We start from the raw sequence: 27,123 nt of genomic DNA, 5'->3' as shown, positions 1-27,123 counted from the left end.
TCGGGTTATTTTTAACCGACTCCACAGCCATTTCAAAACAAAAATAGGAAGGTTAACCTTAGGTTTTAAAGTAGAAATATTCAAATTACTGCAAAACTTTTCACGCCTCTTTCTCTGTGTATTGGGCGTCAAAACGAAAAAACACGTCCGCGAAAAAAAAACGATAGACAATGATGACAGTGCACAAAAACACACGATGGTAATAAAATATAGGTGGCGCATCTTAACAAAAATGGTAACGCTTTATTGCACAGAGAGAAACAAAAAGAAAAAAAAAAGGAAAAAAAACTGCTGGTTTCGATCGAGCTGAATATCGGAGGTCACAAAAAAGGTAGCTATGCTATAAATAACATTGATTGGAGCCATGAAGTTTTTGAGATCAGTTGGTCTTTCATTTCGGCTTAGTAATCATTGGTTTAAGAATGGTCTGAAAAAGTTCGACGTGACTTACAAATGTTTACGTATCAGGGTCCGCAGCCAAAATGCCATGCGTTTTAGGAGAATTTTCCAGTTCAGATAGCAAAGTTCACAAGCTGTTTAACAGCGCTACATAAACTTTTCTTCAAATAATATATAAACTTATGGGGATAACTTTAAACCAGCAAGCATGACGTTGGAATGTAATACAAGGCTGACAGAAAGTGGATTTTCTAGAAAAAAAACTGAGGCCTCGTGTCGATGCTGTTATTATTACTAGTATTGTTAAATTCGATTTAAGTAATAATCTTTTGCTAGATAAAAAAATTTATTCAGGTTGCTACATATCGAAGGTAAACGAAGATACAAATGATGCCTAATCTAATTTTTTTGTTCGCGATTGATTTGAGTTGTTAGAGCGCATGGAATTCAGGATTGAACGCGATGAAAAGTAAAAAACGGCCGAGGTTTTGTTCAGTATGCTTTGATTGTAAAGTAAATGCGCTTGTCTTCCTTCACCAAGCGCGCTTATCCGCACTTCCCTGAAAAGTAATCCCGCAATTTTGTTCGTGGGTGCATTTCCGTAAGCGCCCCACAAACAGAAGGTTTTCCTCAATGGTCATAAACCAATTTTTTTAGGGCCGCGAATTTTTGCCAATAGCCGCTAGATGACGGTAGAGCGCTCAACGATCTCAGTATTTGCGACGGAGGACACGCTCGAAATGACAAGGTTACGCGAAGAGGCAGGTGGAGTCGACGACACAACTTTGACGCTCGAGGTCTCGGTCATGACGGTGGTGTGCTCGTCGCTGTCCAGCGCAGCGCCGCTGCAGCACGACGAGCATCGCAAGTCGCCGCAGCCGCCCTGAGGACCAACAACGCTAAGCAGCGGAAGGAAGAAATAGTTGCTGTAGATCCAGCTTACCGCCATTACGATCATAAGAAAAACGCCGAAGTGACTGTAGGCGAGCACACGGGCCGGAAGCAGTCCAGCTCCCGCTACGAAGGTGGTGAGCGCAGCCACGCTGATTGCTGCTCCCATGCGCGACACAGCGAACTCGACGCGCTGCTGCCGGTCGCCGCTAGATGGCGCCACGATATATGCAATCGCATAATGCAGCGTAAAGTCAACAGCCAGGCCAACAGCGATGGAGATTGTTACAGATTCGAGGACGTTCAACTCCCAGCCCATTAACACTAAAGCGGCCGCAGTTACGAAAATGACGCATGCTACAGAGAGGTTTGCTAACACGGCGATGACGAGGTTGCGTGACGTCACTAGTATGACGCCCTGTGCCACGAGCAGGGAAAGTCCCACGGAGGTGAGGGTGCCCTCGTAGAGGCCTTTTTGTAGCGAGTAGAATTGAAAGTCGCCCACGAACCACCCCCCATGAAGACCCAGTGGCGCGGTCTTGAGTAGAGGGGCGAGGAAACGACTGACCGCTGTGTAGAAGTCGTCCATCTCTTGGTATGAGGTCGTGTAGAGCTGCGTAGTCGGGATTTCGACGATCAGGGCCCTTAGGTTGTCGTGCTGGTCGAACCTGGATCAAGAGCGTTGTTTTTAAACATTTTAAGCTTATATTAATAAAAAAAAACGGACAAAAAGGTTCTACTTAGGCGGACAATGTATGTCAAAGGCCATATAGAAGTAGGTGGCATTTTGTGAATCGTTTCGAATTCGAATAGTTCTGATTCATTCACAACCTGACCAATGCTTAGCTTTCATATTCAGTCTACGTCTAACTGCACAACTTCCAGCCATTATGCACCAAAGTTCTAATTATTTCTGTAAGACTAAACTTCATGAGGGACTCGCAGCCGAGAAAAAATATGTTATTTTCACAACAAGGACCATCACTCATCTGTTCAGATTTTTTCGAATAAATATAAGATTTTTTATTACTATGTTCGATTATGTTTCGCCTTTTTTTTTTTTTTATATTATATTACAACAAAATTACGTAAAGTTTTAAATGAGGTAAGCTTTAATCAATCTAAGGCTTCTTTAATTAATGAAGAAGAAGCAATACGAAGTCATTGCTCATTAATTAAATTCGAACCTATTTCGTATTTTTTGTTCGCTTAAGAATTGGGTTGCTAAGTTTCTCTGCCATCACATACGCTTAATATTTGGACGCCGCAAAAAAGGCTCAAAAGCACTGCCAACGGCAGCGTAAATACTTATTCCAAATTGAGTCAAAACAACGGTTATCACTTATCAGCCATGTCTTATTAATGCTTTTGCAATTTTCTTAAGTATTGGAGAAATCGTGCTTATATAACCAATTTCAAGAAATATAACGATGTGAACTACTGCAGTCGACGACCCAACTAAATACGGCGACACAAATTGGGGTCGCGATGCATAGGTTGAGAACCACTGGTATAAAATGTTAAGGTTAGGTTATTCTGGCGAAACGACATCGTTTGAGTCCAAATGCCAGTCGCCTAATGTAGTTACAAACCAAATATTTTTTTTGACGCCAGGGATTAAATAAGCAGAAGAAACTCTTACCTCGGCCCGGCGGTCCACTTATCGAGAGACATCCGCGCGTTCATGGCGTACAACGCTTCCTTGAGGCACAGCTCGAAAACGTGGGGCGCGTAAGGGAAAGACTGGCGCCGGCAACAGACGCGTCGTGAGCGCGTGCACGGGCGCGACTTCATCCAGGCGCGGAAGGTCTCCAGAAAGCAGAAGGCAAAACGCTCGCTTACCGGCGCCTGGCGATAGAAGGGCGCGGAGCGTAGGTTTGCGCAAAAGCGAGCGAGCCAGCGTTGCGAGGATCGCGCGGTTAGGTTGAAGCGCGATTGAAAGGCCAGGGGACCCAAGCGGTCCGGGTCCGTGGCGGCGCCGGCGTCCGAAGCGCGCACGCCGAAAATGACGCGGACCGGGGCGCGCTGCGTCGCGTCATTTTCGAAGGCGAACTGCGGCGCCTCGTCGGACGCGTAGAGCTCGAAAGGGTGCGCGGCGTCAAAGTGGCGGAAGTAGTGCTTTGCGTCGGGCAGCCGCAGCCCGGGATCGCGCAGCACTATGTACAGGCTGCCGGCGGCCAGCGCTACGTAAAGCGCTAGCCAGAAGTAGCGCAGGCGCACCACCAGGAGGACTTGGATCTGGTGGAAAAAGACCCGCGACAAGTCCGAAGCGGCGGCTGAGATCTTGGCCAAGCGCGTTGCAAGGCAAGTGAGCGCGCTTGTGCGCTTTTCGTCGACGGGCGGCGGCGTTCGAAACCCGGATAGGCAGGGCGTGCAGCAGCGCAGGTACTTGTGGTGAAGCACCATGGCGGCGGGCAGCCAGCTAAGCGTGAGGAAAAGGTTGGTGAGCACGGCCAGGCCCGTGTACATGCCGAAGCACTTGATCGCCGTCACCGAACTGGCGTAGTTGGCTAGGAAGGCGGCGGCCGTTGTGAAGCCGGTGACGAAGAGGGACCAGGCCACGTGGCCCATTGTGGCCTTGAGCACGACGCCGACGCGACTGGGAAGCGGGTAGTCGGCCTTTCCAAGGCGTTGTCCCGGGCAGACCTTGCGGCGGTCCTCGGCCGCGTAACTGCGCCAGGCGCTGTGGAAGACCAGTACGTTGTCGGCTGAGAGTCCGACCATCACCAGTACGGCCGTGATGTTCATAAAGGGAAAGAAGCCGAAGTCGAAGACGACCGTGTAGAGGAAATAGGCGATCAGCATGGCGCTGGTCGAGATTAGGCAGCCGGTGATTGTTACAAACAGCGAGCCGGTGTAGAGCAGGATTATGAACAGCACTAAGCCCATTGCTATGGCAGGGTAAAGCGTTTCGCCGTACAGAAGCTCAGAGAATAGCGTGTCCTTGAGGCCGAACTGCATGCCGCGGATTTCAGTTACGCCATCTGTGAGGCGCTTTTGGTCGGAGAAAACGCTCTTGTACACAGGGAGGAAGTTTGAGCGGCTGTAGGCTGGCATAAAGACTGCTGTTCGCCGCAAGTTAAGGGTGAGGTTGAACGGGGCGCTGGAATTCGCGCAGGCCGCGCTTTTCGGCATAAGGTAATGCAGCATCGCGTGTGCCGCGTTGTTTTCCACGCACTTGGGGGGAAGCTCTGGGCACGTGTTCACCCCGCGGTCCCAGCACTCGGGACCCAGGGCGCCGGCGCAGTAGTGGGGCGCGCAGGAACTTATCAGGGCGGCGACCCGGTCCAGCGAGCCCCCGGTGATTTCCCGGCAAGTGCCCAGCTTGTCCAGGTAGGCGACGAAGTTGGGTAGGGATAGGGTCGGGCAACAGCCGGTGGTGTTCTCGTGACGAAAGCAGAACTGGCCGTAGATCGGGGCAGAGAGAAGTCGTCGCTCACTCTCGCAGATGGATCGCATCGCTTCGACTGTCCAGAGGGAAGGCAAGTCGCTGTCAGAGCTCAAGTGGTACACCATACGCGAGAAGTGGCGGTCTGTGGGGATAGAAGGGTTAAATTAGGTTTGAATTGGTGAGGCACTGTGTGTTTTATGGGTTAAACGAGTTGACCTGGTTAAAGACGTAACCTACAACTTGGACTGAATATGTGACATTGGAAATCACCTTGACCCAAGCAAGATGAACATTGACCTTAATTCATGACCGGTAACAGTCTAGCAAAGCTTGTAATTCAGGTCAGAGACTACTTAAATATGTTAAAAGATATATATGTTTTGCTGACAAAGTCATCGCCAGTATATTTTAATTCGAATGAATCTACAAGTTGTGAAGAAGTTTAGGAAATCTTAAACCTGAGAAAGTCAGACCGAGGACCAAAAGTAAATCCAAATTTAAACAAAAGCAGGCCAAAAATAAAAAAAGGAATAGTATACACCATAAATTGAAACAAATTGGTTGTATGACTGCAAGCAAAAATACTCTGTGCTTCTGCAATGTGCATTGCTTGTAGACAAGGTTGTAAGTTCTCGTAAAACACGAAAAATCCTCTTATAGGTGATGTGTGACATTTCAAGCAGAGAAACTACGCGCGCATTTACATGTGTTGGTTGAGACCAACCGCCTTGGTAAAAACGAAATATCCATTTAAATAAGGTTAACACAAAAGCGACCGAATTCACGGCGGCATCTGGTGTGTGTATTATTTCAAAAATCAAACCGGATTGACAAACAAGAACGTTTCGATTTAGATTGGGTTTGTCAAATCACAACCAAAGCGCACGGCTGTTGTGTGTGAAATATAATAATGAATAAACTTGACTGTATAATTACATGAATAAATTTATTTAACTTAAAAGCATATTGGCGGGAGATTGCAGTATATTAGACAAGTGCTTTCTCGATCAAGTTGAAAATGAATGACAAATTACTCAAAACGTTTGCTACCTGCTTCTGTATGGGCTTTGATATTCATTCTACGTCTATTTGATTAAGGTATGTAAAGCTAATGTAAGACCCTGCCTATTTGTACGAAACGTCACATAAATCAAATTAAAATACTTAGAAAGGCGACACCTGGGCAAAAAGCGATGGATAGTAAAAATACTCAAACCAGCTGAGATTCAACAAATCGATTCGTGAGTTTTAGCCAACATTGAGTAGCGCAAACCGGCGAACAGTGGAGGGAATCATGCGTTTACAGGAACCCGACATGTGATATGAGCAATTGATAGGATGCGAGCAACATATCACAGGGGCATTGGTTTTCAGAGTTTTAAAAGGAAATTTGATCGCCAATGATCAAGGGTTGTTTGCTGAACTACTGGTATACATCTGGCCACAAATAACACAAAAATACGCTTTTAAGATATAGTTTCCTAAAAACGTCGCTAAAATCAGTCTTCAATTTCAGCGTAAATTATAAAATCGTGATAAAAAGGTATTTTTCATAAGTTGGTAGCTTTCTAAACAAACAATGCCAAAAAATAATTTAAACAAGCTCCCCTATGACATTCAACGCTATTATTGAACAGTTGCATCATAGCCCACGAATTTGGAAACACATTAAGAGCACAGGGCAAAAGTCTCATGTAGAATTTAACGGCTCAAAATGGCTATAAGATGAACGCATTTACTCATTTAGGGAAAATCACTTGTTTTTCAACAAACTTAGCTTCCAAAAAAATCCCATTAGGCTCAGGGATTTAATAAACGATGCGGAATAGGCGGTTTTAACTGCCGGCCTAATGCGCAAACGCACGCCCGAAAATTTAACGAAGCGTGCATTTGGCGAAAACAGAAAGCACACCTCCACTCTCCAGGTGTTTACGGACAAACACAAAGAGCAGCATACACGCAGAAGCAGAATGAGTTGCTTAATTCCTCATTCGAGCAGTCGGGTCAGGGCAGGCGACATCTATTGCCCATATAAGCGGCGCAAGGCCGTGATTGACGTACGACCTCTGCCAAAACGCTGTTGAGCTATAATTAGGCGTAAAGCAGATAACACGCACAAAACAGGCGAAGCGCTAGAGGCTGGGACACAACAACGTTAGGGGTCGAGGTAATTAGCTTTTCACTTGCGCTTGGCGCGTGTTCGGTGGGGTTGTTCAGATTTTCAACAGTTTTGTAAATTTGGGAATTTTTCTTGTTTGGACCTTTAAATCAGGATTAGGAAAAAATAGCGAAATTCTGTCGCTATGCTAGTTGAGCTTAACGTTTTGCAGTAAAATCAATGTTATTCGGGAATTCACTTGGTATGTTACTTGAAAAATACTGATGTTAATCGTTCCAACCCTAAAATCGTTTTTTACTTTCCTCTTTATAGCAATTGGGAGTCCAAAAACACAGAAAGTACAGTTTTTCTGAGTGAAAAAACATTAGTAGATAAATGTCAATTTAAACTGCCGTCGCCAAAGGTAAAGTAAAACAACTAATTGTTTAAAAAAATATGTTTATTTTTAACGTAAATTGTTGGTTTTAATGGGCTTTAGGAAGTCTGGACTTCAAATGTGAAAAGTTAGTCATGATAAGGAATTTAATCAACTTGTAGTAACACTATTCCCGCTATTTTTTGTATTTGTCCTTTGATTGTTGGATCCAAATAGCATTCCACTATTGGACAGTGTTCGACATCAATAGAATAAATGTTTAAGTTGGTTCACGAGAAAAAACAAACACGATCACCTCTTAACTTAAACCAAGCGTTTCCACACAGTTTTATAAAAAAATAAAATGTTTACCCTTTCAAAGACCTAAAATAGGATTGGTTAAATTTTTTTTAAATAATTCCAAAACAAAACAGTATAAATGCTACGGTCAACACAATAAAAAAGGGTTAAAAAAAATGTTTCTCTTCAACACATTTTCTCCTAAGTTAAACTAAATATAAAACAAGTTCAATGACTTTTGGAAAAGCAGGTTTTTTTAAGGATCTTCAACACACAAATCAATTCAAGACATTTAAATACACTGTGGCAACCCTGTTGTAAGCCACTGCCTAAGACGCAAAATGCGAGTGGGAGCCTTCAGTGAAAAACAAACTACAGTCAATGAGCGGCTCTCAAATTAGAAAAAAAGCAGAAAAAAGCGAGGGCGTGAACAAAACAACAGCGAGTCGCTGTGGAAAGAGCGGGGAGGGAAAAAGGCGGAATAAAGTCGGAAATCCGTCGATTGCATCACCACATACTGCTGGTGATCCTGTTTTTAAATCGATTGTATTGCACAATCGCTATAGCACCGATTGATTGGCTCTCGTTTGGTCGCGGGCAAACGCATTGGGAGACTTGAAAAAAGCAAATACGAGAGATGTCGTCATCACGTTAAGAAAAATGGATAAGAGCTGGGGTGGAAGTACTACGAAAATCGCGCGCGCGTGTGGCGCAATAAGACCGAGGTCATCGCGCAATTAAAACGCGAACACAAGCAAATCGGCCACTCTTGAAGAGACCCGGCTCTATCTTATTTTTTCCTAAGCCAGTGGTTCCAAGCCTTTTTATTTTTTATTTTTGAACGGTTGAGACCAACTTAATGGTTTTCAATTACCCCCATTTTGAAAATTAATAAAGTTATGACCGAAAGAAATGTTTGGCTAACCTAACAACTTCCATCAAATTAATTAAAAAAATATATGCGAACCAATGTCAAACATAGACCAAAAATGTATAAATTTGTAAGACTGATAATACTTTTTGCTATTCAGTATAGATAGCAAAGATAACATGACATATTTTTGTAAAAATGATCCGTTGTATGAGTTGTCGAATTACACTTTTTGGCAATTATTCAAACTTGTAAAGTAACAATCACCTCCTTAAATCTTACCAATCCTAGCTCGCGGAAAATTACCAGGCAAAATCGCTACGAGTTTGGATATTTTAGAGGCTACTACTCGCAGAATTACCAAAACTTAAAAAACTTGTACGAAAAAAACGTCCCAAAACGGGTTCCGGCCGTTAAGAAGCGGTCATTAGGGCGGGGGCCGACTGCGGTTCGCGTGAACTCGTAGAATGAGACCGAAGTGCCCCCGCATGGCTTCCGCTGACCTCACAGCGAGCTGGCGTATTGCCTTATAGTGGGAGCCAGGTCGGAGCCAACGCCGGGAGGCGGTCGGGGTTGGAAATCGAAAATTCGAGCGACAGTGAAGCGATGCTTAATTTCACTCCTATGTTGGGACATTAGGTTTGCAAGATGGCCTATGTTAATTTATGTTTCATTAGTTTACCGTGGTAATGAGAACAATTAGAATTTTAGAAGTTAAAAATTGACGAAAAGGCTCACTCTTTTAATGAGGGTTTTTTAAGTAGGATAAACAAAAAAAAAATTGTGAACTTTGTGCTTGTTGAATTCTGCGTGTTCTCTACAATTTACACAGACCCTATGTGGTTTTACCTAAACATATACAAACTATAGGTGACTATGTGTAAAACTTTCGAACTATTATTTTGAATAGTTTATACTGATTTTTATACTTTTATCACTGATTTTTATACTGCGTAAACCCCTTCTGTATCAGCGTGGATGTTTTTTGTTTACTTTTAAATAGTTAACTCATGGAACCAATAAATATCCGCCAAGGGTGTGATTTTGCTGATCATACTACAAAAAAGTTCTAGCTTATAAGGCGCGTTTCAAATTGCACCCAGATACTACGCTCATGGATTTTTTCCAATACTCAACGTTGCGAGATGGCCGCAGAATCCGAATCAAAACTGTTGCAGAATCAATAAAAAAATTTTTGAAAAATCGAAAACAGCCCGACCCACCACATTGACAATCACTTTCATGTTTTAGGAAAAGCCTAAGCGATCTTACTCGGATTGTCGCAGAAGTATCCGTTTTGTCGAAAGTCCCAGTCGTAAGGAAGCGGTGACTCGCTGTTGGCAATGATTGACCTCCGCTGACGTTCCGACTTTCTCTTTTTCTTCTTCTTCCCTTTTTTCTTTCGCTTTCGTGCGTTCTTGACCTTGTCGGATCGCTGCTTCCTCTGAACAAAGTAAAGAAATATAGTGGTTAGTAAAACTTGTATACAGCAAATATGAAGTGGGTGATGTGATTGGTCGCATTCGCTGCTTACAATTAAAGTTACAGAAAAACTTTGCTTAATGTAAAAATTGGGTTAAGTGTCACAAATATTTTTCCATTTGCACAGTTTACTTTGTTGCGTATAGTATATCAATAACGTGTCAAGTCCGATATCAGTTCTGTCGAATTTCAAAGTTCCAACAAAAAGGTATCTGGGAAATTGCTACAGTGTCAACTATAGAGATATGCGACAGTTATATCTTATTACGATACCGATGGCCAATATTTTGAGGAAAAATATCGTCACTTGATGCGATGCCATTTGATGCCCTTATAGTCAAATAAGCAATTGGTCAAATTAAAAAGGGAATTGGTAACGATTTTTTGGGTATTAGGCCGAAAATGACTCTTGCGTTAGAAAACCTATCAATAATCATTTTTCACTGTAACTTGTTTTTAGAAATTCCTTTGATTATTGTATACAAAACTCAGCTTTGTAACACAAAACATGATTGCAACGCACATGATTTAACTTGGTAGCGGATCGACGCCGATACCAGCCAGTATCGGACGAGTAGCGATATTAAAACACATGTCTCCACTTGGATTTTACCAAGAAACATACTGAAAACAACTTCACAAAAATGAAACGGTCCCGGAACGCGTACAACTACACAATGGCGGCATTCTTCATTCGCACAAAGCAAGACCGGACCCGGGTGTGTGGAAAACACGCCTGGCGTGATTTTAATGTGGAAGCAAACAAACAGAGCATTAGCGCGCAGCCTTGCGGAAAGTAACAAGACATGCCGACGCGCCCCCAAAAGAACGCCGGTTCAAAAACTAATTACTGAGCAAGTCCGTCGGGCGCAAATACCGCGACCGGCGTCACTACAGCAGTTATGCGTTCCATATATGGAAAACTCCACACGGGTCATAGTTTGTAATGTAATGTAGCCGTCTTCGTCTAATCCTTACTCTGGAAATCGGGTTGCACTGTTTAGTGTTTAACGACAAATTGTATTGCAATTGTATTTCTATCGCTATTGCAATTGTATTTATATCGCTATTGCAATTGTATTTCTATCACTATTGCAATTGTATTTCTATCACTATTGCAATTGTATTTCTATCACTATTGCAATTGTATTTCTATCACTATTGCAATTGTATTTCTATCACTATTGCAATTGTATTTCTATCACTATTGCAATTGTATTTATATCGCTATTGCAATTGTATTTATATCGCTATTGCAATTGTATTTTCTATCGTTGTTCTAATTAGTATAGTTGGGTGTAAGAATTAAAGTTAATATCGGACCGGAGTCGATAACCAAAGCCAAATGGTGGTATCGGTACAAATTCGATACCATACTATCACACCAATTATAGACATGGTTTGCGGTCAAACGCGGTTATTTTTACAATTTGATTGAATATATTTATTAAACAATAAATTTGTTAGCTTAACCTTCCCAAATTTGGAAATAAACTCTATAAGACATTAAAAATTCCTAATGCTAAAGCAAATTACGAAATAAACTCTAAGACATTTTGAGAAAATGTGTTTTTCAAAATTACATCACTCGGCGTGTTTTAAATTTACTTAGAAAACAAAAACAGTATAATTCGAACAAATGCCATGATCAACACAATAACAAATTAAAAAAAAAATTAAAAATTGCTTTACTTCGACATTTTCTAAACCTGTTACGTAAGCTGCAAGTAAAATAAATTGTTAGACTTTGTAAAGTTTTTGGTAAAATATAGGTTTTTCATAAGACTTTTCAATGAATTAATTCAAGCCATTTGACTGGAATACGTTGAGGCAACCCTGTATTGATTCTGATTTTAATAGCTGTTTAAAAAGCAGCTAATTGTTTTTTATCACCCTGATTTTGTGTTATGTTCACCAGCGCTGAAGTAAAAGAAGATAGAGGCAAAAAGTCGTGGCTAAAAAATGTCATTTGATCGCGTTTAAAACTAGCAAACTAGCTTAACCCACCGCTTGAGCGGCTTAAAAAATGCTGATCCTATTCACAGTTTATATTGACCGGGCAAAAATTCCCGTGAGCAATAATTTTATTTCGAGTCGACCGCCATCCTGAACAATTGTAGGAAATGAGCCAAGGCAGCCTCATATTTCAACACAATGGCTTGCAACAACCACTCATTCATTGTTTTTCGTCGAATTCTTTAAAAACACAGCGCGCTTCAATTAACCTCAACCTTAACCTTATCGTAGAACGCCTAATTAAAAGAAAACTTGCGGCGCAATTAACAGCAAAAGACTACAAAACAGCTATTCGGCTTTTTGACCTTTAACGAAAAGATTCTAAAGAACAATGCACGGGTAAAAACGATGATACATCGATATATTGATTTACTGACAATATCGGATGATATTTCAGTTTCAACGATATATCGGTATCGGTAAATTAGGACCGATATTTTTGCCGATATTTTACTACATGAAAAATCCTTTAAAATAAATTTTCCTGATTTTGGAACTCACTTTATCGGCATCGGCCAAAAGATAATATATGCCTATCTCTATAGTTGACACGAAAGGTTGCAAATTGTTATACACGTGTACAAATTGTATAGTAATTAACTTTGTTGTGTATTGTGTTTATCCAGGACTATTGACCAAAACTGCCGAAACAGACAAGTTTTCAAAACCCCATTGAAACTTAAACCTATGGCGGTGTTACATTTTACGTGTTGTTGTCGTAACACAACACCAAAAACAGATCAGAGAAATTCTCTTGTTGGTTTTGGAGAATTTATTTACGTCGGTTTACTTAACGAGTAGCAAACTGTAGGCAAATAATTTTCGCTATGGGGTAATCCTTATTTAAAATCATCAATATACTTAAGTTGTAATGCACCAAGTCGGCGTTCCTCTGTCTTCAATTAACAGAACCCCCTGTTTATTTTAACCAAACAAATGGTGACAGCGAACTGAATTTAAAATGGATGTGAACTCGAATTACAACATTACGCTTCAATAACTTTATTCGCTTTAATAACTCTGTACACTGTAGCTGATTTTGAACCGAAGATAAACGCTTTCTAAAATAAAAAAGTAAAAAAAATAAATGTTTACGGCCATGTTGCTTTGTGAAGTCTTTTTATGAACCGTTGCTTTCAAGCAAAAAATCCTTTTGGGTTAACTCATTTCGCCACACTTCAACAAAAGATGGAAATCGATTTAAAACAATTTGACTCACGAAATTGGGCTGGAATTTTTCCCTCAATTGCAATGACGCGTCGCAAACTAAACAAAAGCACATTTTTTTAACCATAGTTCTAGGGGAAATACCCAACACCTATACACGGGCTATAGCACAAAAGCAGGAATAAACCGGGGCGCTAAATTAAGAGAGTGCGGCGAGTAGATCAAAGACTGTTTATCCGTCGGATTTTCGGCCGAGTTAAAAGCCATAATCTGGCGCGGGGCAGCTCGGTCAAATCTGTGGCGCACTAATCTGACTGATGCCGGATTCTTTTTTCGTCTGACCGTTTAGCACCGACTGGTTGACTACGTGGGGTTAAGTACCTTCGAGGCGCGTTATTGGATAATCGCAGTTTTTTCTTATCGAAGGCCAGTGGGTGAGGGGGGTCCCAAGAATAAATTATACAATTCACAAGACGCCAATAATATATCTACAATGGTATTTTATGGGTTTACGGTTAATCTCTTTTTCAACTTTGATCTAGAATTAAAATAAAATGTTATATGTTTATACTCCTGGTATTTGAAAAACATTTGAGTTGCATTAAGTAATTTAAATATCAAATTGTTCCCGAAAATGTTGAATCCCATTTATCATTCAAACTTTATCCATTACAGTTCCACGAGTGCAGATTTATTGCTTAAGTGCTTTCTAAAATTTTCTGGTTGTTAACAACTATTAAGATTTAGGGCAATCATCCTAATCATAACTTAATCTGTACAGGAAAAATATTCAAGAATCGGGCAGCCTTGGCGTCGAAAGGCGATAAGGGACGTGACAGAATTGAGACAGGCGAATCCTTATTGCAAACACACACGCCGATTTTGCAGGCACTGACACGAGACGGGGTTGGCGATGTTGCTGAAATATAAAGCGCGCGTTTCTACCGGCGTTATTCCTTGGAATAAAAATAGTCTGCAGTGGCAGTTTTTGAAGGTGTTGCAAACAAGTGATTTTAAAATGACTTAACTCCCAGTCAATTCATTTAAAAAAACTTTTTTTTTAAGTCCAAGTAATTTTCAATAAATAACAAGGTAAGTGTCAGTGACGTCATAATTAAAGCTAACCAATATTAAGTCAAGCCCTTGTCATAAAACTTGAACGTTGAACTATCAAAATTGGTAAAGTAGTCTGATTGTGAGTAGTAACTTAACTACAAAATAACACAAAACGCAATATACAGCAGGCAAATCGTTTGATGTGCAAAAATTAAGGTAAATAACCTAATTTTCTAATAAAAAATTCAAAAAAAAAAATTAATTTTATAATAAAAATTAAGTCTATGTCCCCAAAAGACTTAAGTCAATTCATTGTTATTAAGGCACTACAACACTGTTTTTTGAAGCAATTGCTCTGCGCTTGGATTTGGCAACGACAAGACGTCATTCACCTCACTGAGAACTGCTTAAACCACAAAAACGCGACGTGCTACGGGCACAAGGGAAGCCTGCGAGATGGAAATCACGATGCTTCGACAGAAATAAATAAAACAGGTTCGCTCAAAGTTCGCAATGGTTGCCACATCCGCTGGGAAAAAAACAGGGGACGCGAAAACGGAACGCTGATAATAATGTGCGGCTTTGCAAGGAATCTTTGAATGTAGTCCATTTTTTTTAGGTATATCTTTTTTGTGCCAAACTGCCACATGATTGGTTGAAACGCGAGTTTTTAGCCAGACCTGGTATAAAAACTTGATCGTTCGAGTCGCCAAAATTGAAAACTTAGGGAATATATTTACAATTAATTTAAACTTTATTTTATTTTTTCGTAGGAGTGTTGTTAAAGAATCGACGTTTTAGCTCATTTGTACAGCGTCTAATTAAACTTTTGTTTGATTCTAATCAAAGAAAACTAAAAACTATAATAAAATGGGAAAATTTGCAGCGTTGGCGCAAATTAGCAAGAACATTTCCCAAAGGGCTTCAAGCGAACCTATACGAGCCCTAAACGGCGAAAAAATAAATTTTAATTTAAAGGAAAAGACAGAGGGACATACTCTTTTCGACAAGGGACATACAGCGACATTTGAAGCAGGCGCGTGTCAGCAGACAAAGACAAACTCCAATATAGTGGGGAGGGGCTAAACTTACTGAAGGCCATGGACACACATTATGCTACTATTAGTACAAATATTAAAAGTAAAAAAAAGAGGACAAAATGCCAATATTTTGAATGCGTGGCTTTTTGGCAACCTCGAAAACGGGAGAATTTCTGAACAATCATGGATTGCTTTCACTAATCATTTTTATTTAGGATAATAATGAAAAAAATCACATTTTAATTTGGACATATGAAGTAACGTTTTACCCAATATGTTTTTATTTTTGCCATTTCGTGGCGTTAAGTACGGTTTGCAAGTTTTTAAGCTCCATCAAATGTCGTTAAGTATAAGGTTGAAAACTTACGAAGTCTATACTTGGTTAAAATATTTTGAGCCCTTCGAAAAGCCTACATCGTATTCACAAAGAAAGATCAAGAAGACGGCTTAGATTTAGACAAAGGCAGCCACAAGAACGGGTTTGTTTATTTTGAGCGTTTAGCGCAAAAGTAAAATAAAAATCTGGCCAAAAAAATTATTTTTTCCTGAAGTTGGCGGGCCGCCGTGGGCATTGTTCCGACAACCTACAGACAGCAGCTACAAAACGCAGCATTAGCGGGCGGAATTTTAATCACACCGAGATGCAATCAAACACGGTCGGCGGAAATTAGCTACAGTAACGAGGCGAAGGCCAATCGCACGCTAATAGACGAAAACAAACAGGACACGGCTTAGGCGCGCCGACAGGCTGAGACGAACCGGCTCGAGATAAGCTGATTACTATACTGATCAAGACTCGTTCAGGTTGTACAAAAGAGCAACGGCCGACTGACCAAGCGGCGGCGGCGGCGTCTTTTTCAGGCGCTGCGGAATTTTCGAGGACGCCTTTCGGAGTGTTCAGAGTCCGTTTTCGGAGTGTTTCAGAGTCAAGTTTCTTGCTTTTCAATATGGCTTTAAGTTGTGTCGAGGTGCATTTTGTAAAGCCTTGTTTTGAAGTCGTTTTAAAGCCAAATTTCATGTTTTTTTGCTAAAGTTGTGACTATTGCTCGGCAAAACTTCAAGTTTACTGGCAAAAGTGAACATTTTCAGAAATAAAAAAAACGCGCAAATTTTTTAGTTTTTAAAGCGTGGCTGTGAATTTCCTATATAACAACTTGCAAAGATGTTTTTTTTTAATCGCCAACATACAGTGGCTATGATCAAGACCAACAACAACACAATACAAAACAAATGTCCCGTAAGTATTTACACTATTAACGAGCCAAGATGTCGGTTCAGCGTTAGGAAACCACATAAAACATACTTTTTAAGCCTGGACAAAGTTGAAAACCAAAACACAAGAAAACAGAAGAAAAATCAGCACATGGAGTTTAATTGTTCGCAAATTTCCAAAGGGTCGTTTTTTTCACAAAATTAAGTTTTTTATTTAGGATTGGGGTGAAAACGATCCCTGATTTTGCGGTCCTTATCCAGGCAATCTTAGAGTCCGTCCACAACATGTTTGCATTGCGGACAGGTGAGCGTTTCGCTTGGCGAGACCCGGCCTGGTTTAGTTTTACTCGGCCAAAGACACGCGAGCTTAGAACAAAGGGGAGTCTTTCACTGGCGCCCGTCTTATCATCTGGCGAGAACTGGTAAAGCGGCGTGAAACGATGTCCGATTATCGGCGCCATTTAAAACTGCTGGCCAGCTTCGTGTGCGGCGAAATAAGGAGGCTGCGGCCATGGTTTGGATGTGACAAAGTGATGCAACCACGTAATGCGGCGTTGAGAGTTTGTGCGAGGGCCTTCTATTTTTTATTTAATACGGTTAAATAATTAAATTTTAGGGTTTAGTTTCCAGGGATATAAAGTTTGTTGTTAGTTCCCATTGTTTGGACGAAACAGGTTCTTTTTTACCGCTTTATTCGGCGATGAGAGTTGGTGCTTCACACTTAGCCTTCAACGGTTTGCGAGCGACATATTTTTGCCAAGCTGTTGGTTAACCTTTGGTCACACGAAAATCTGTTCGGGGTGACTGTTCAACTAGTTTGTTAAAAAACGCCCACAGTTGAATAATAAACAATGCAAATTTATACTACTGTACAGTTTATACGTTTAAAAACAAGTGTCGGCCTATTTGGTTATCATGGATTATTTTCATAATCATAGTTTCGTCAAAAAATTATGAAGTGTTTTATTTGCGAGCGTTAATGTCACTATGACATTTAAAAGCGGAAACTCTTCATTTTTATGTCGTTGCAAGCGAAAATAGGCGGTGGCTTTATCGAAGCGTTCGAAAATAACTACAATCGCCTTCAAAAACCAGTAGATAAGCAAAAATACGCGAAATGGAGTTGGCGCGAAAAGAAAATCACGACAATCGGCCTAAAACAACACGCAAATTGTTCTGAAGTCGTGATCCATTTGCAGTGTAAGCGCCGTAATAAAGATTGTATCACATCAGCAGTAGCAGTAAAGCATAGCCCTTGGCGCTTAGGGAAGAGCCTGTATCATGTTCCTAGGGTCGGGTGCACGCTCGCGAGGCAATAATATCGCCAGGAATTTTGATAAAGGGGGCGATTAGATCCACAAGCAGGCCGGTTAACACGCGGCCTACTTTGTTACGCTATTCGAAATATTTCGTGCTGGACAGGGCTCTGTTGAAGCTTAATACTACAGTCGTAAGTCTCGAATCCACAGTTGTCTTTTAATGCCTCCCTGCTAAATGGTCGCATTCTGACACGTGTTTATTTCGCCTCATTTTGTATTGCGTTAAAAGTAATATTTCGTGCTTTTGTCCATGTGACCGGTTTTCCGGAGGGCGTTTACAATTATTGGCCATTTTTTCATCTTTTTTACCGCCGACATTAAAAAGAGGCAAGAATTTAGCAAAAAAAAAAAGAGTAACACACGCCGCTTTAAAATCAACATACCGTAATTTTGCGTATTTTCTCTTATTTAAGTTTGTGATAATCGAATAGGCGAGTGAAAAAGGGAGACTTTATGTAACTGGGCAAACCGTCCCTTCGCTTACCGAACTTAAATCGTTTCGCGCACTTTTTAACGAAGTTTTGGGCAAAGTGGCCTCGACCGTTTTCAAGTGACCGCGCGTCATCTGACCAATTGACCTCTCGGCACCAAATTTGGTCAAGACTAAGAAACGCGCCTTTGAAGTTCGGGAAAAGGGAAAATTTGAAGTCAGGCTCCTTTTTGAGTGTCTGAGTAAAACACTAGGCCATATTTTCTAACCCCGGGCGTATGAATCAAACAAGGGGAACAGTGGAAAACCAAGTCTGTAAATCGAATAAAAGAAAAGCCGTGCATTGTAAGAGGTTTTCCTAAATTTTATAAAGTTTTTTTTATAAAACATTTCTACTCGAATTCTGAAATTAAAACATCTTAAAATGGAACTAAAAAAAACTTGCTGGTTGATGGCCATATCTTCAGGAAACATTTTTTGAAATTGAATGAAGGTGGAGTCTATTTTAAATTTAATTACATATTATCGTTTAGCGGTACAAGCAATGCCAATCCAGCGGCCAAAACGAAACATAGCGTAAAGATGGTATTAGAAGTAACGAACCAGTGGGGGCAAAAATGTGTGTCTGCAAATTTCGCCACGCATATCCTGTCAATCTTCGCCGAGCGGGTAAATTGCAAAGTGTGAACAAGTCGCTTTTATTTATTCTAAGCGCATTCCCGGAAACTCATTTTTCCCAACGAGCGCGGTTTGTAGTATTATACGACAGTGTTGAGTTGGGTAAAAATTTAAGGCAATTTATTCCACAAACGATTCCTTTACAACCTGATGCTGTTACACGGCATATTAACGTTCCTCTATTGCTACACGTCATCGTAATGTTGCGAAAAATTTCTAGTTTTGCTCCTATGTAAATTATGTGATAAAATAGACTGGGTATTAATTTAGAAATAGAGGCAGTTTTGGTGTGTTAAAAATGGAAACTTATAGTTTAGGGTAAATAAGGACGACGCTTTTTTTTATACAGCGACTTCGTGACGCAATTTAACGGCGGCCTCGTAAACCAATCGAAGCCGTTTGAGCGTTTTCGAAATTATTTCCCTGAAAACTTAGTTCGCAAACGGCACATTGAGCGGAGTTTGGCAAACTCATTGTGAACATCGTGACTGTAATTTTAAATGGTCGGTCTTAATAGTCATCATTTAAATATTTGTAAAAAAAGATGAACCCGTCAAGGATCTATTTAAGTGGTTCGAAGGGTCGGCGGGGGAGTAAAGAAAATAAAAATAGAAAATTGGATCTTTACTGAAACGCTTTATCGTTCGTTTCGACTAAAACGGGTTCAACCCTTAAAGAACTATATATATATTAAACGGCAATTAGCAAGCAAGACGCGGTGATAAAGACGCCTAGATTCAACCCATTTCCGGAAGTTGCTTTAACGACATCAACGGCAGAGGGTCGTTTAGGGTCTTCTTTAGCTGTTGAGAGTTTGCCTGTAGCTTGTGACAAAATTAACACAATGAAAAGCTTTTGATTCATCTGTTGTGTAAACAGAAGCCATAATTTTTTACTGTAACAAAAGCTGTATTTTGTCATAGCCTAAAACTAGCCACACAAGGGGCTTAGGGAGGCAAAAAATGGCAAGAGTCTACCATTCAAAGCCAGCACACTTTAAAAGGTCTCTTGTTCAACGATTTTTTTCTTGCAAAAACACCAGGCATTTGCGGAATAAACCTATAGTTGCATTATTAACCCTTCGTGTAAACAGCTAACAAACATAAATATAATGATGATGGTCCTCTTTTTCAACGGGTTTTTAGAGCAGCGGAATCTCTTATGAATACGCCTTAAATGTTGTACGCAAAGTGACCAAAAATATTCGTCTTGCGTGTAGAACGATTTAATAAATGAACGACGAGGTTTTGCATGCGTTGCAAAGGACCTGTGACCGCAGCATAACCAAGCTATAGGCGCGCGACTGTATCTCGCTCGCTCACCAAAAACAACTGGGGTTAAATAGGTTCAATCCTACCCTCATTAAATCACACTTGCCGCGCGCTTCTGAAAATCACAGGGCGAGGCTAGCCCTTGCTGATAAAAATGGGCATTAATTGGCGGAAGCATAGCTAACGCTGCTGCTGTAGGCCAGTGACAGAGAATGATTCACCCGCGTAACGATCCTGTATGATCCCCATGTTGTTTATTGGGTGGGGCATGTCGTTTCTGAGTTATTGGGCTTTCAAATAGTGAATAAAGTCCATAAAATATTCATACGTTTGATTTTTCGTGTAAAACTGGCTGTTTGGGCGTTGGAAACTTGAGCAAGCAAATTGTTAGAACATCAAAGCCCATACATTAGTAGGTATCATTTTGAACGTTTCGAATATTCTTAGGAGTGCCTGCTCACTATGTTGAAAATGAATAAAGAGTAATCAAAACATTTAAAATTCTACCTACTTCTGTACGGGCTTTGATATTCTTACTACGTCTCACTACAACTTCCAACCATTCTGCGCCAAAGCAAACATTTATCTTTTGAATGAACAACTCTAAGGAACATTTAAACTCGGAATTTGCACTGGAATTCAAAAATGAAAACTTCAACATTTTAATACGGGACTGTGGTATAACAACAGAAATTGCAACAAACATTAAGAACATTTGTTCGGTAACTTTAAAGGCCCAAACATGTATGTTTAACATCACAAAAACATGTTTTAAAGTACCGAAATTCCAGCAAAGCTGTGTTCCAAAATTTACATCAACACCTATACCCAACAAGGGAAGCAAGTTATTTCCCGAAACCTAAACAAAACCGAAAAGCTAGAGAAGCAGCTTCCAAAAAGTATTTTTTGTGGGGGAGGGGGGGGGGGGGGGGTCGATCAGACCAGCAATACATGTTTTAAAGCAGGGGGAAACGAAATAGCGACAAACACTAGAAAATTTTTGGTAACTTTAAAAGACCCCACAATATATGTCCAACCTCAAAAAAGATGTTTAAACTCCCAAAATTCCAGCAATGCTGTGTTTCTAACATTTAAATCAACACTTATCCAACAAGAGAGTCAAGTTATTTGCCGAAGCCTAAACAAAACCGAAAAGCTATAGAAGCAGCTCCAAAAAAGTGTTCAACCAGCGATTTTAAAGCAGGGGACCGGGTGTTAAAAAAGGCCGACCCCGGTTCGAAGACACAAAGCCGCCCCAAGGGGGTTGTTGAAAAGTACAGCGAACCGTGCTCCTGCTGTCAGCAGCCGATTTTCGGTTGCGCGGCGACTGACGTGGTTGCACTGTTGAAAAACAATGGCTGGAAACCGCGGAGCTCGAATACAATATCGCCGAACCCGTTACACAAATAGAAACGATGATTGGTGGGAGAAGGGGACGAACGGGATCTATAACTTGCGGTCTGCCGCGGTTATTGAGGAAAGCAAACTATTAATATTCTCCATAGGCATGTGTGTTAAATGTCCGTTAGAATTGAATGAACAATATCCACCATAGGTCAAGAGGTCCGCAAATAGTGTTTGGGACGCTATAACGTTTATTTTGAAGGATTTATGAATTACAAAGTATTTTTGTTAATGATTTATGGTTTGCATTAGTACACAAGTCTTAGACGAAATCTAAGACTTCATAGCTTCTGTTATTTTAGTTTCATTCAGTTAATGTGGAGAAATCTTTACTGTTTTGTGAAAAAGCTGCTACAAACAACAATCATTATCAACAAAACGTTTTAGTTGAAATCACCACGCGAAATATTTGAGTCGCGCAAAAAAGTATTTGCGGACCCTTGCGGTAGATAACTGATAAATATATGGTATTATTACATACCTTGCCGTGTAGTTTAGTTAATTTTTAGGTTAAAACTGCATATTTTTGTATAAAGTGTGCCACGAATTTGTTCTTTTTAGTGTGCCGCAGGTGAAAAATGTGAGCACCACTGGTGTAGGCGAAAGAATGTTGCCGACTTAAGCAGTCAAGGCGTTGACATTGCTTTTGTTATGCTTTAAAAACAATACTGCTGCGGTACGAATTTAACCTCGAAGGTAATTGGAGTACTGCGGTCAATTGGTGAATTGTTGGGACAATGCCTGTGTTATGACGCTGGCTGAATCGAACCACAAAGCATGAATCAACGGATGTCTTAAAACTTTGGCCGGCCGGCTATTATATTGCTAATAACGCCACACTAAATCTACCCCGACTCAATTGCTGTTTAAAGTGGTCCAGTCTAACTTTGAGTTGGACTTGAAAGTCAAATATGGGCCCTATAGATCAGCGTTGACCAAATCAGCAAAAGTTGCATAACAAAACATCAAAATTTAGGCTCGTGGCTGTTTAAGTCAGTGGTTATCAACCTTTTGCCTTGCTGCACTCCTTTTAAATCACCAACCAATCCTCGCACCCCTTTCTAGATTTGCTTAAATAAAAAAAACATTGTAATTTAATTTTCATACAAGTAACTGGTAACACAGTAACACAATACCAAAATGTAAGTTAGATAAATTACAGTAACGCATTTTCTGTGTCTGATTCAGCAACCCCGAACCTCCAGGGACAGTTTGTCGCAACCCTCGTTAGAAAAAACTGTTTAAGTGGTGTCTGAGGCCGTAAAGCTAAATGGGGCAATGTAACAATACATAATTCCCAGCATAAACTGTAGAACGGCGACACACGCCAAGGAAGGCGGGTTTTAAATCTAGAAGCCGGTCAACAGATCACATGCGATTTTCACGATTATACGGCGCTTGATTTTCGGAGATTTTCAGTGAGGCAACTACTGAGAGTAACACGGTATTGCCACGAGGTATAAGTGGCGCTGCGACTAGAAAGGATAATATCGGGATGCGGTGTCCATTTACCGGCCAATTATATTCGCATTAGGTGGCCGAGCGGGCGACTTGACAGAGCCGCAAGGTTTACGCTTTCTTTACTGCGTGAAGCAAATTGGCCAAGCCGCGCCTTTTTCTGCCAATATTATTGCGACCATGTTTGTCAGACGATTTATGCGCATTTTTATCGGCCGTATGGCCGCCTTTAAAGTTTCGGCGTCCATTCTTTACAGTGAATTGCCTAAAAAGCATGACGAGTTTTTGTTTTTATCACGGTAAGTATCGCCTTTCTTTTTCTGCCACTATTATTGTGACCATGTTTAGCAACCGATTCATTCGCTTTTTATGTGCCGTAAGGTCGCCTTTGAAAGTTTCGGCGTTTATTCATTACAGTAAACAGTCTAAAAATGCATTACGATTCACGAGTTTTTGTATATCAGGAAAAACGACCTTTGTTTCGAACCTCGGCGAAGCCTCTTGAACAACTGTGATTATGACGTCATTGTTACGTTTGTTTTCGAATAATGGGAGCAGACATTCGAGAACATTGTTATCACTTAACCGAGAACAGAAAACAACTTTTTTAACATAACAAACTTCGAAGTTTTGCTGTCTTCTTGCAACATTACTCATGTTTTTGGAAAAGCGTTTGGCGCCAGTAATTGTTGTTTATAGCCTGCTTGTCAATATCATGTACCACGTTTTGAGAAGATTTTAAAACCATTGGATCTACTTTATGTGTATTATTCAACCAATATTTTTAGTCCACTAGACAGGGTGGTCCAAGCAAAAGCCCAAGGGCCATATATTGTCCACGACCTTGTTGTATAGTGTGATTTACGGAATATTTCGTACAGTGGTTGCATCACCTAGCACCCTGTTTAAAATATAAAGTTTAAAGTAAAACAATTGTAATCTTTTTGGAATACAACGCCAATATTATTACGGCAATAAACGCTGGCAAACTTGTACCGCCTACACAAGAATATAGAGCAGGGCTTTGGAACTTTGCAAAATTAACCTAATCGAAACAAAAACGGGTATCTAGGTAAGCACGAAAGACTTGAATACACACCATTCAATCAAATAACTGGTACTTTTATGATATTTACCTATTACCTCCTGCCGTGTGGTAAGAGTAATTGTAAAGTATTTTCATACAAAAGCGACCTGGCACATAATATTCCCATACCCCAACGAGCCCCCTTAAGGATAGGTTCAATTTAAAAAAATGATAAAGAAGTGGTAAGAAACCACTCGAACAAGTTGCTTTCGAGAGGGCTCACGATGTTAAAAATAAAGTGTGCAAAAACTGTCATGTTAAAGTTTGAAAAAAGTTTAATAAAGCGAATTAGAGAACTTGACAACCCAATACGGCGCTCTCGACCAGCATTGCACATCATGATGTCGTTCAGCATCTGGCATCTTTTTTCGTGGCTTGTCAGGGAATCTTGCCACGCACCAGTCGGTGGGAAAAAGCCGACCCGCTTTCAAGGCGGGTCACGCACACAGACCAAATCAAATCACTCCCGGCGAGATATTGAAGCGTGATTTTTATTCGCGCCGACAACCAATGGTGGCCCGCGCTAAGCTGAAAACCTTATAGCGGGGCTAGTTGACCAATGCAAAGTGGCGACTTTTTTTTTTGTGTGTGAGTGGTTAAGGTTTGAACTTTGGGTTTTAAGCGTGAAACGATTTAAAGCATGCATGTATTTACGTTTTGACGAATACTGAGTGCGTTTCCAACTTTAAGCATTTATAACAACTGATATTTCGTCAGCTTTTCTTATATTGTTCATGTTTGCGAAGTAAAAAAATGCATTTAGTTTGCTACTGTAGCTGATATTGTTGGACGACGTATACCTTAAGTGTGACTTCCAGGGCTTCCACACACATTTTTGAAAAAACTTAAAAGTAATTTAAAGACTTTTCAAAGAAAATTTATCACTTTGTAAAGACGTAAAATTCGGACACTCCCGACGTTTTTTAAATATAGTTTAAAAACAAAACAGTATTTGTTAATATCTTGGTCAGCACAATACCAAAAAGTTTAAAAAATAGTTTTACCCCGCAAATTTTTAAACAAATAAATTAAGCTTTACAAAAAATCAAGTACTTTTACCAAAACGTTTTTGTTGCAACCCTGACTTGTTTTAGTCTCCTAGTGCCTAAAACGCGTTGCTCAGACGTGGTAAAACAATTCAAGTAGTCACAAAAGGTTATTGAAGAGGTGTCCAAGCACAAAAACGTGAAGCTAGTAAACGCAGAACTTCCTGCAGAACCAACGGAAGAAAGAAAAAGGACAAACTAGTTCGCGTGGCTAACCGGAAGACCCAATGACTGTCACCTCAAAAAGTTGCACGCCTCGAAAAAAAAACTAAACGACCGCTGGTCGAGAGGTTAGCTCACGGCACGCTTTTCGACACGGGCCACATTTTATCAAAACAAAGATCTCTCGGCGCTGGGATTGCTGGCTGAGCGAGGTGTGTGGCCAATAAAGGCACGACGCGCGATTCTCAACAAAAAAACACCATCTCGGGCGAGTTTACTCGATCTGTTGGGAGGAGTCTTGCTGGCAAGTCGTTTAACTTGGGTGTTGCAAATCAGGCAGCTCATTAGTGACCGAATTTTTTAACTTACTTCAGTGCTTATATGCGTGGATAAGACATGTCGACTCTTTATGAAGAAGTCGTGACAATTGGCTATGAGGTGGAAAAATAAAATCTCGTCTTGGGATGTTTGGGGGGATTGTGAAAGCTGAACTAATAAGGGAGTCTGGGATTTGTGATTGGCATGCAAAAATAAACAAACCCGTTAACGTGTGATTTCGATAAGGTAATGTAAGAAAAATACACGGCGTCTCTCATTCTAATTTCTCTCCAACATAGTTTGAGGAAGTTAAAATTAAAACAAGCGTGAGAAAAGTATTACGATTTTCAAAACAGGTATTTTGATGTGCCATTGGACGTTCGCACTCTTACATCCTTCTCAGCAGGTGCAACAAGCTTTCCCCTAACTTTATGGTTGATAAGCAGGACAAACCGGTTTGGAGTAATTGCGACCGTACCTGACGGTTAAGGCCAACGATTAATACAAATTTATACTTTTTCGGTCGTTTTCGTCAGCTAAAAGCAAAACAAGCAGTTTTTCGAAATAAAACATCGTCAAAACCGCGGAAATTTGGGGTGAAAATTTGGTATTGATGTTAACTTTTACCAGCATGGGCGCTCACATATTATCTTTTATTATAACAGCTGATTCCGATTAGAAGGATTTTCCGATTATCCGTTAACACGCTTTCATTTACATATTTAAATAAGTCGGTTTAAAATAACGCTTAAAACAGCTCCCGCTCTAATATGTAACCACAACCCTAGTTTCAGTCCTACAATGAAAGCCAGAATGTCCTATATACCCGAGTTTTGGAAAAGGCACGACCGCCCTATTCTATACAAAATTACGTCGTTCCTGTGATTAAGCAAGCAAGATAAATAAAATTATAGATGCAATGGAAGTTTTTAATCAGACCAAAATTTGGCGCTGGTCTAGAATCCTACCACAACGAAACACCTTTTGGGTTAGGGTGCGGGTTAGCGTTTGGGTAAAGGTGGGTCAAGTATTATTATTAAATAAAGAATATAATAATACTTGACCCACCCACACCCAAACGCTAACCCGCAACCTAACTCAAATTTTGTGCATTGATTTTAGAACTGTGGTAGGATTCTAGACCAGCGCCCAAAATTTTCTTAAGTTAATGCTTTGACACCTTGAAATGTAAATTTCCATTTCCTGGCAAATTAGCCTTTGATGGTGGAGAACACTGTGTTTAACCGCAATTAAAAGCTAAAACGGCTCATGGAAGGCAATCGGTACCACCCTAGTACCACACGAGTAGGGGACACTAAACTGTAAATCAGCTCCAATTCGATAATATCGGGCCCCGTGATTTACAAAAATGACGAGCGTTATTTTTATATCTTTCAAACACAAAAGATAGATGGGAAAACGTCAGCTTTGCTGGGCGACAAGCAAAACCGGCAAACCATGCCCGACCAAACTCAAGTCTCCCTTTAGCCGAGCGTAATACGGCGGCGATACGGGCCGTCGAACTTTTCCGTCAACATCAGCAAGGTTATTGGAAAAAGTCGGCGCCGAAATCTAAATCCCGGCAGCAGGCGAAATTCCTAACCACAACTGACTTTATTTTATTACAACAACGGCCAAAGATACCGGTTTC

At 40.6% G+C, this 27,123-nt stretch overlaps 1 protein-coding gene across 1 annotated transcript in view; it reads right to left on the bottom strand.

The window, feature by feature from the left end:
- Nucleotides 1–419: 419 nt before the first annotated feature.
- LOC146139545 (protein dispatched homolog 1-like) overlaps nucleotides 420–27,123 on the bottom strand; it is a 43,235-nt gene continuing 16,531 nt past the window's right edge. Inside the window, exons 4-6 of the mRNA XM_083392979.1 lie at nucleotides 9,599–9,761; nucleotides 2,933–4,823; nucleotides 420–1,958 (exon numbers count right to left, since the gene is read on the bottom strand). Coding sequence (XP_083249105.1) covers nucleotides 1,082–1,958; nucleotides 2,933–4,823; nucleotides 9,599–9,761 — 2,931 coding nt within the window. The 3' untranslated portion in view covers nucleotides 420–1,081. The remainder of the gene's footprint in view (nucleotides 1,959–2,932; nucleotides 4,824–9,598; nucleotides 9,762–27,123) is intronic.

The sequence above is a fragment of the Ascidiella aspersa genome, chromosome 6 (genome assembly GCF_963924565.1).
Source record: "Ascidiella aspersa chromosome 6, kaAscAspe10.2, whole genome shotgun sequence".
Taxonomy (NCBI): domain Eukaryota; kingdom Metazoa; phylum Chordata; class Ascidiacea; order Phlebobranchia; family Ascidiidae; genus Ascidiella; species Ascidiella aspersa.
The sequence above is the reverse complement of the archived record's forward strand: the minus strand, read 5'-3'. Positions and strand labels throughout refer to the sequence as shown.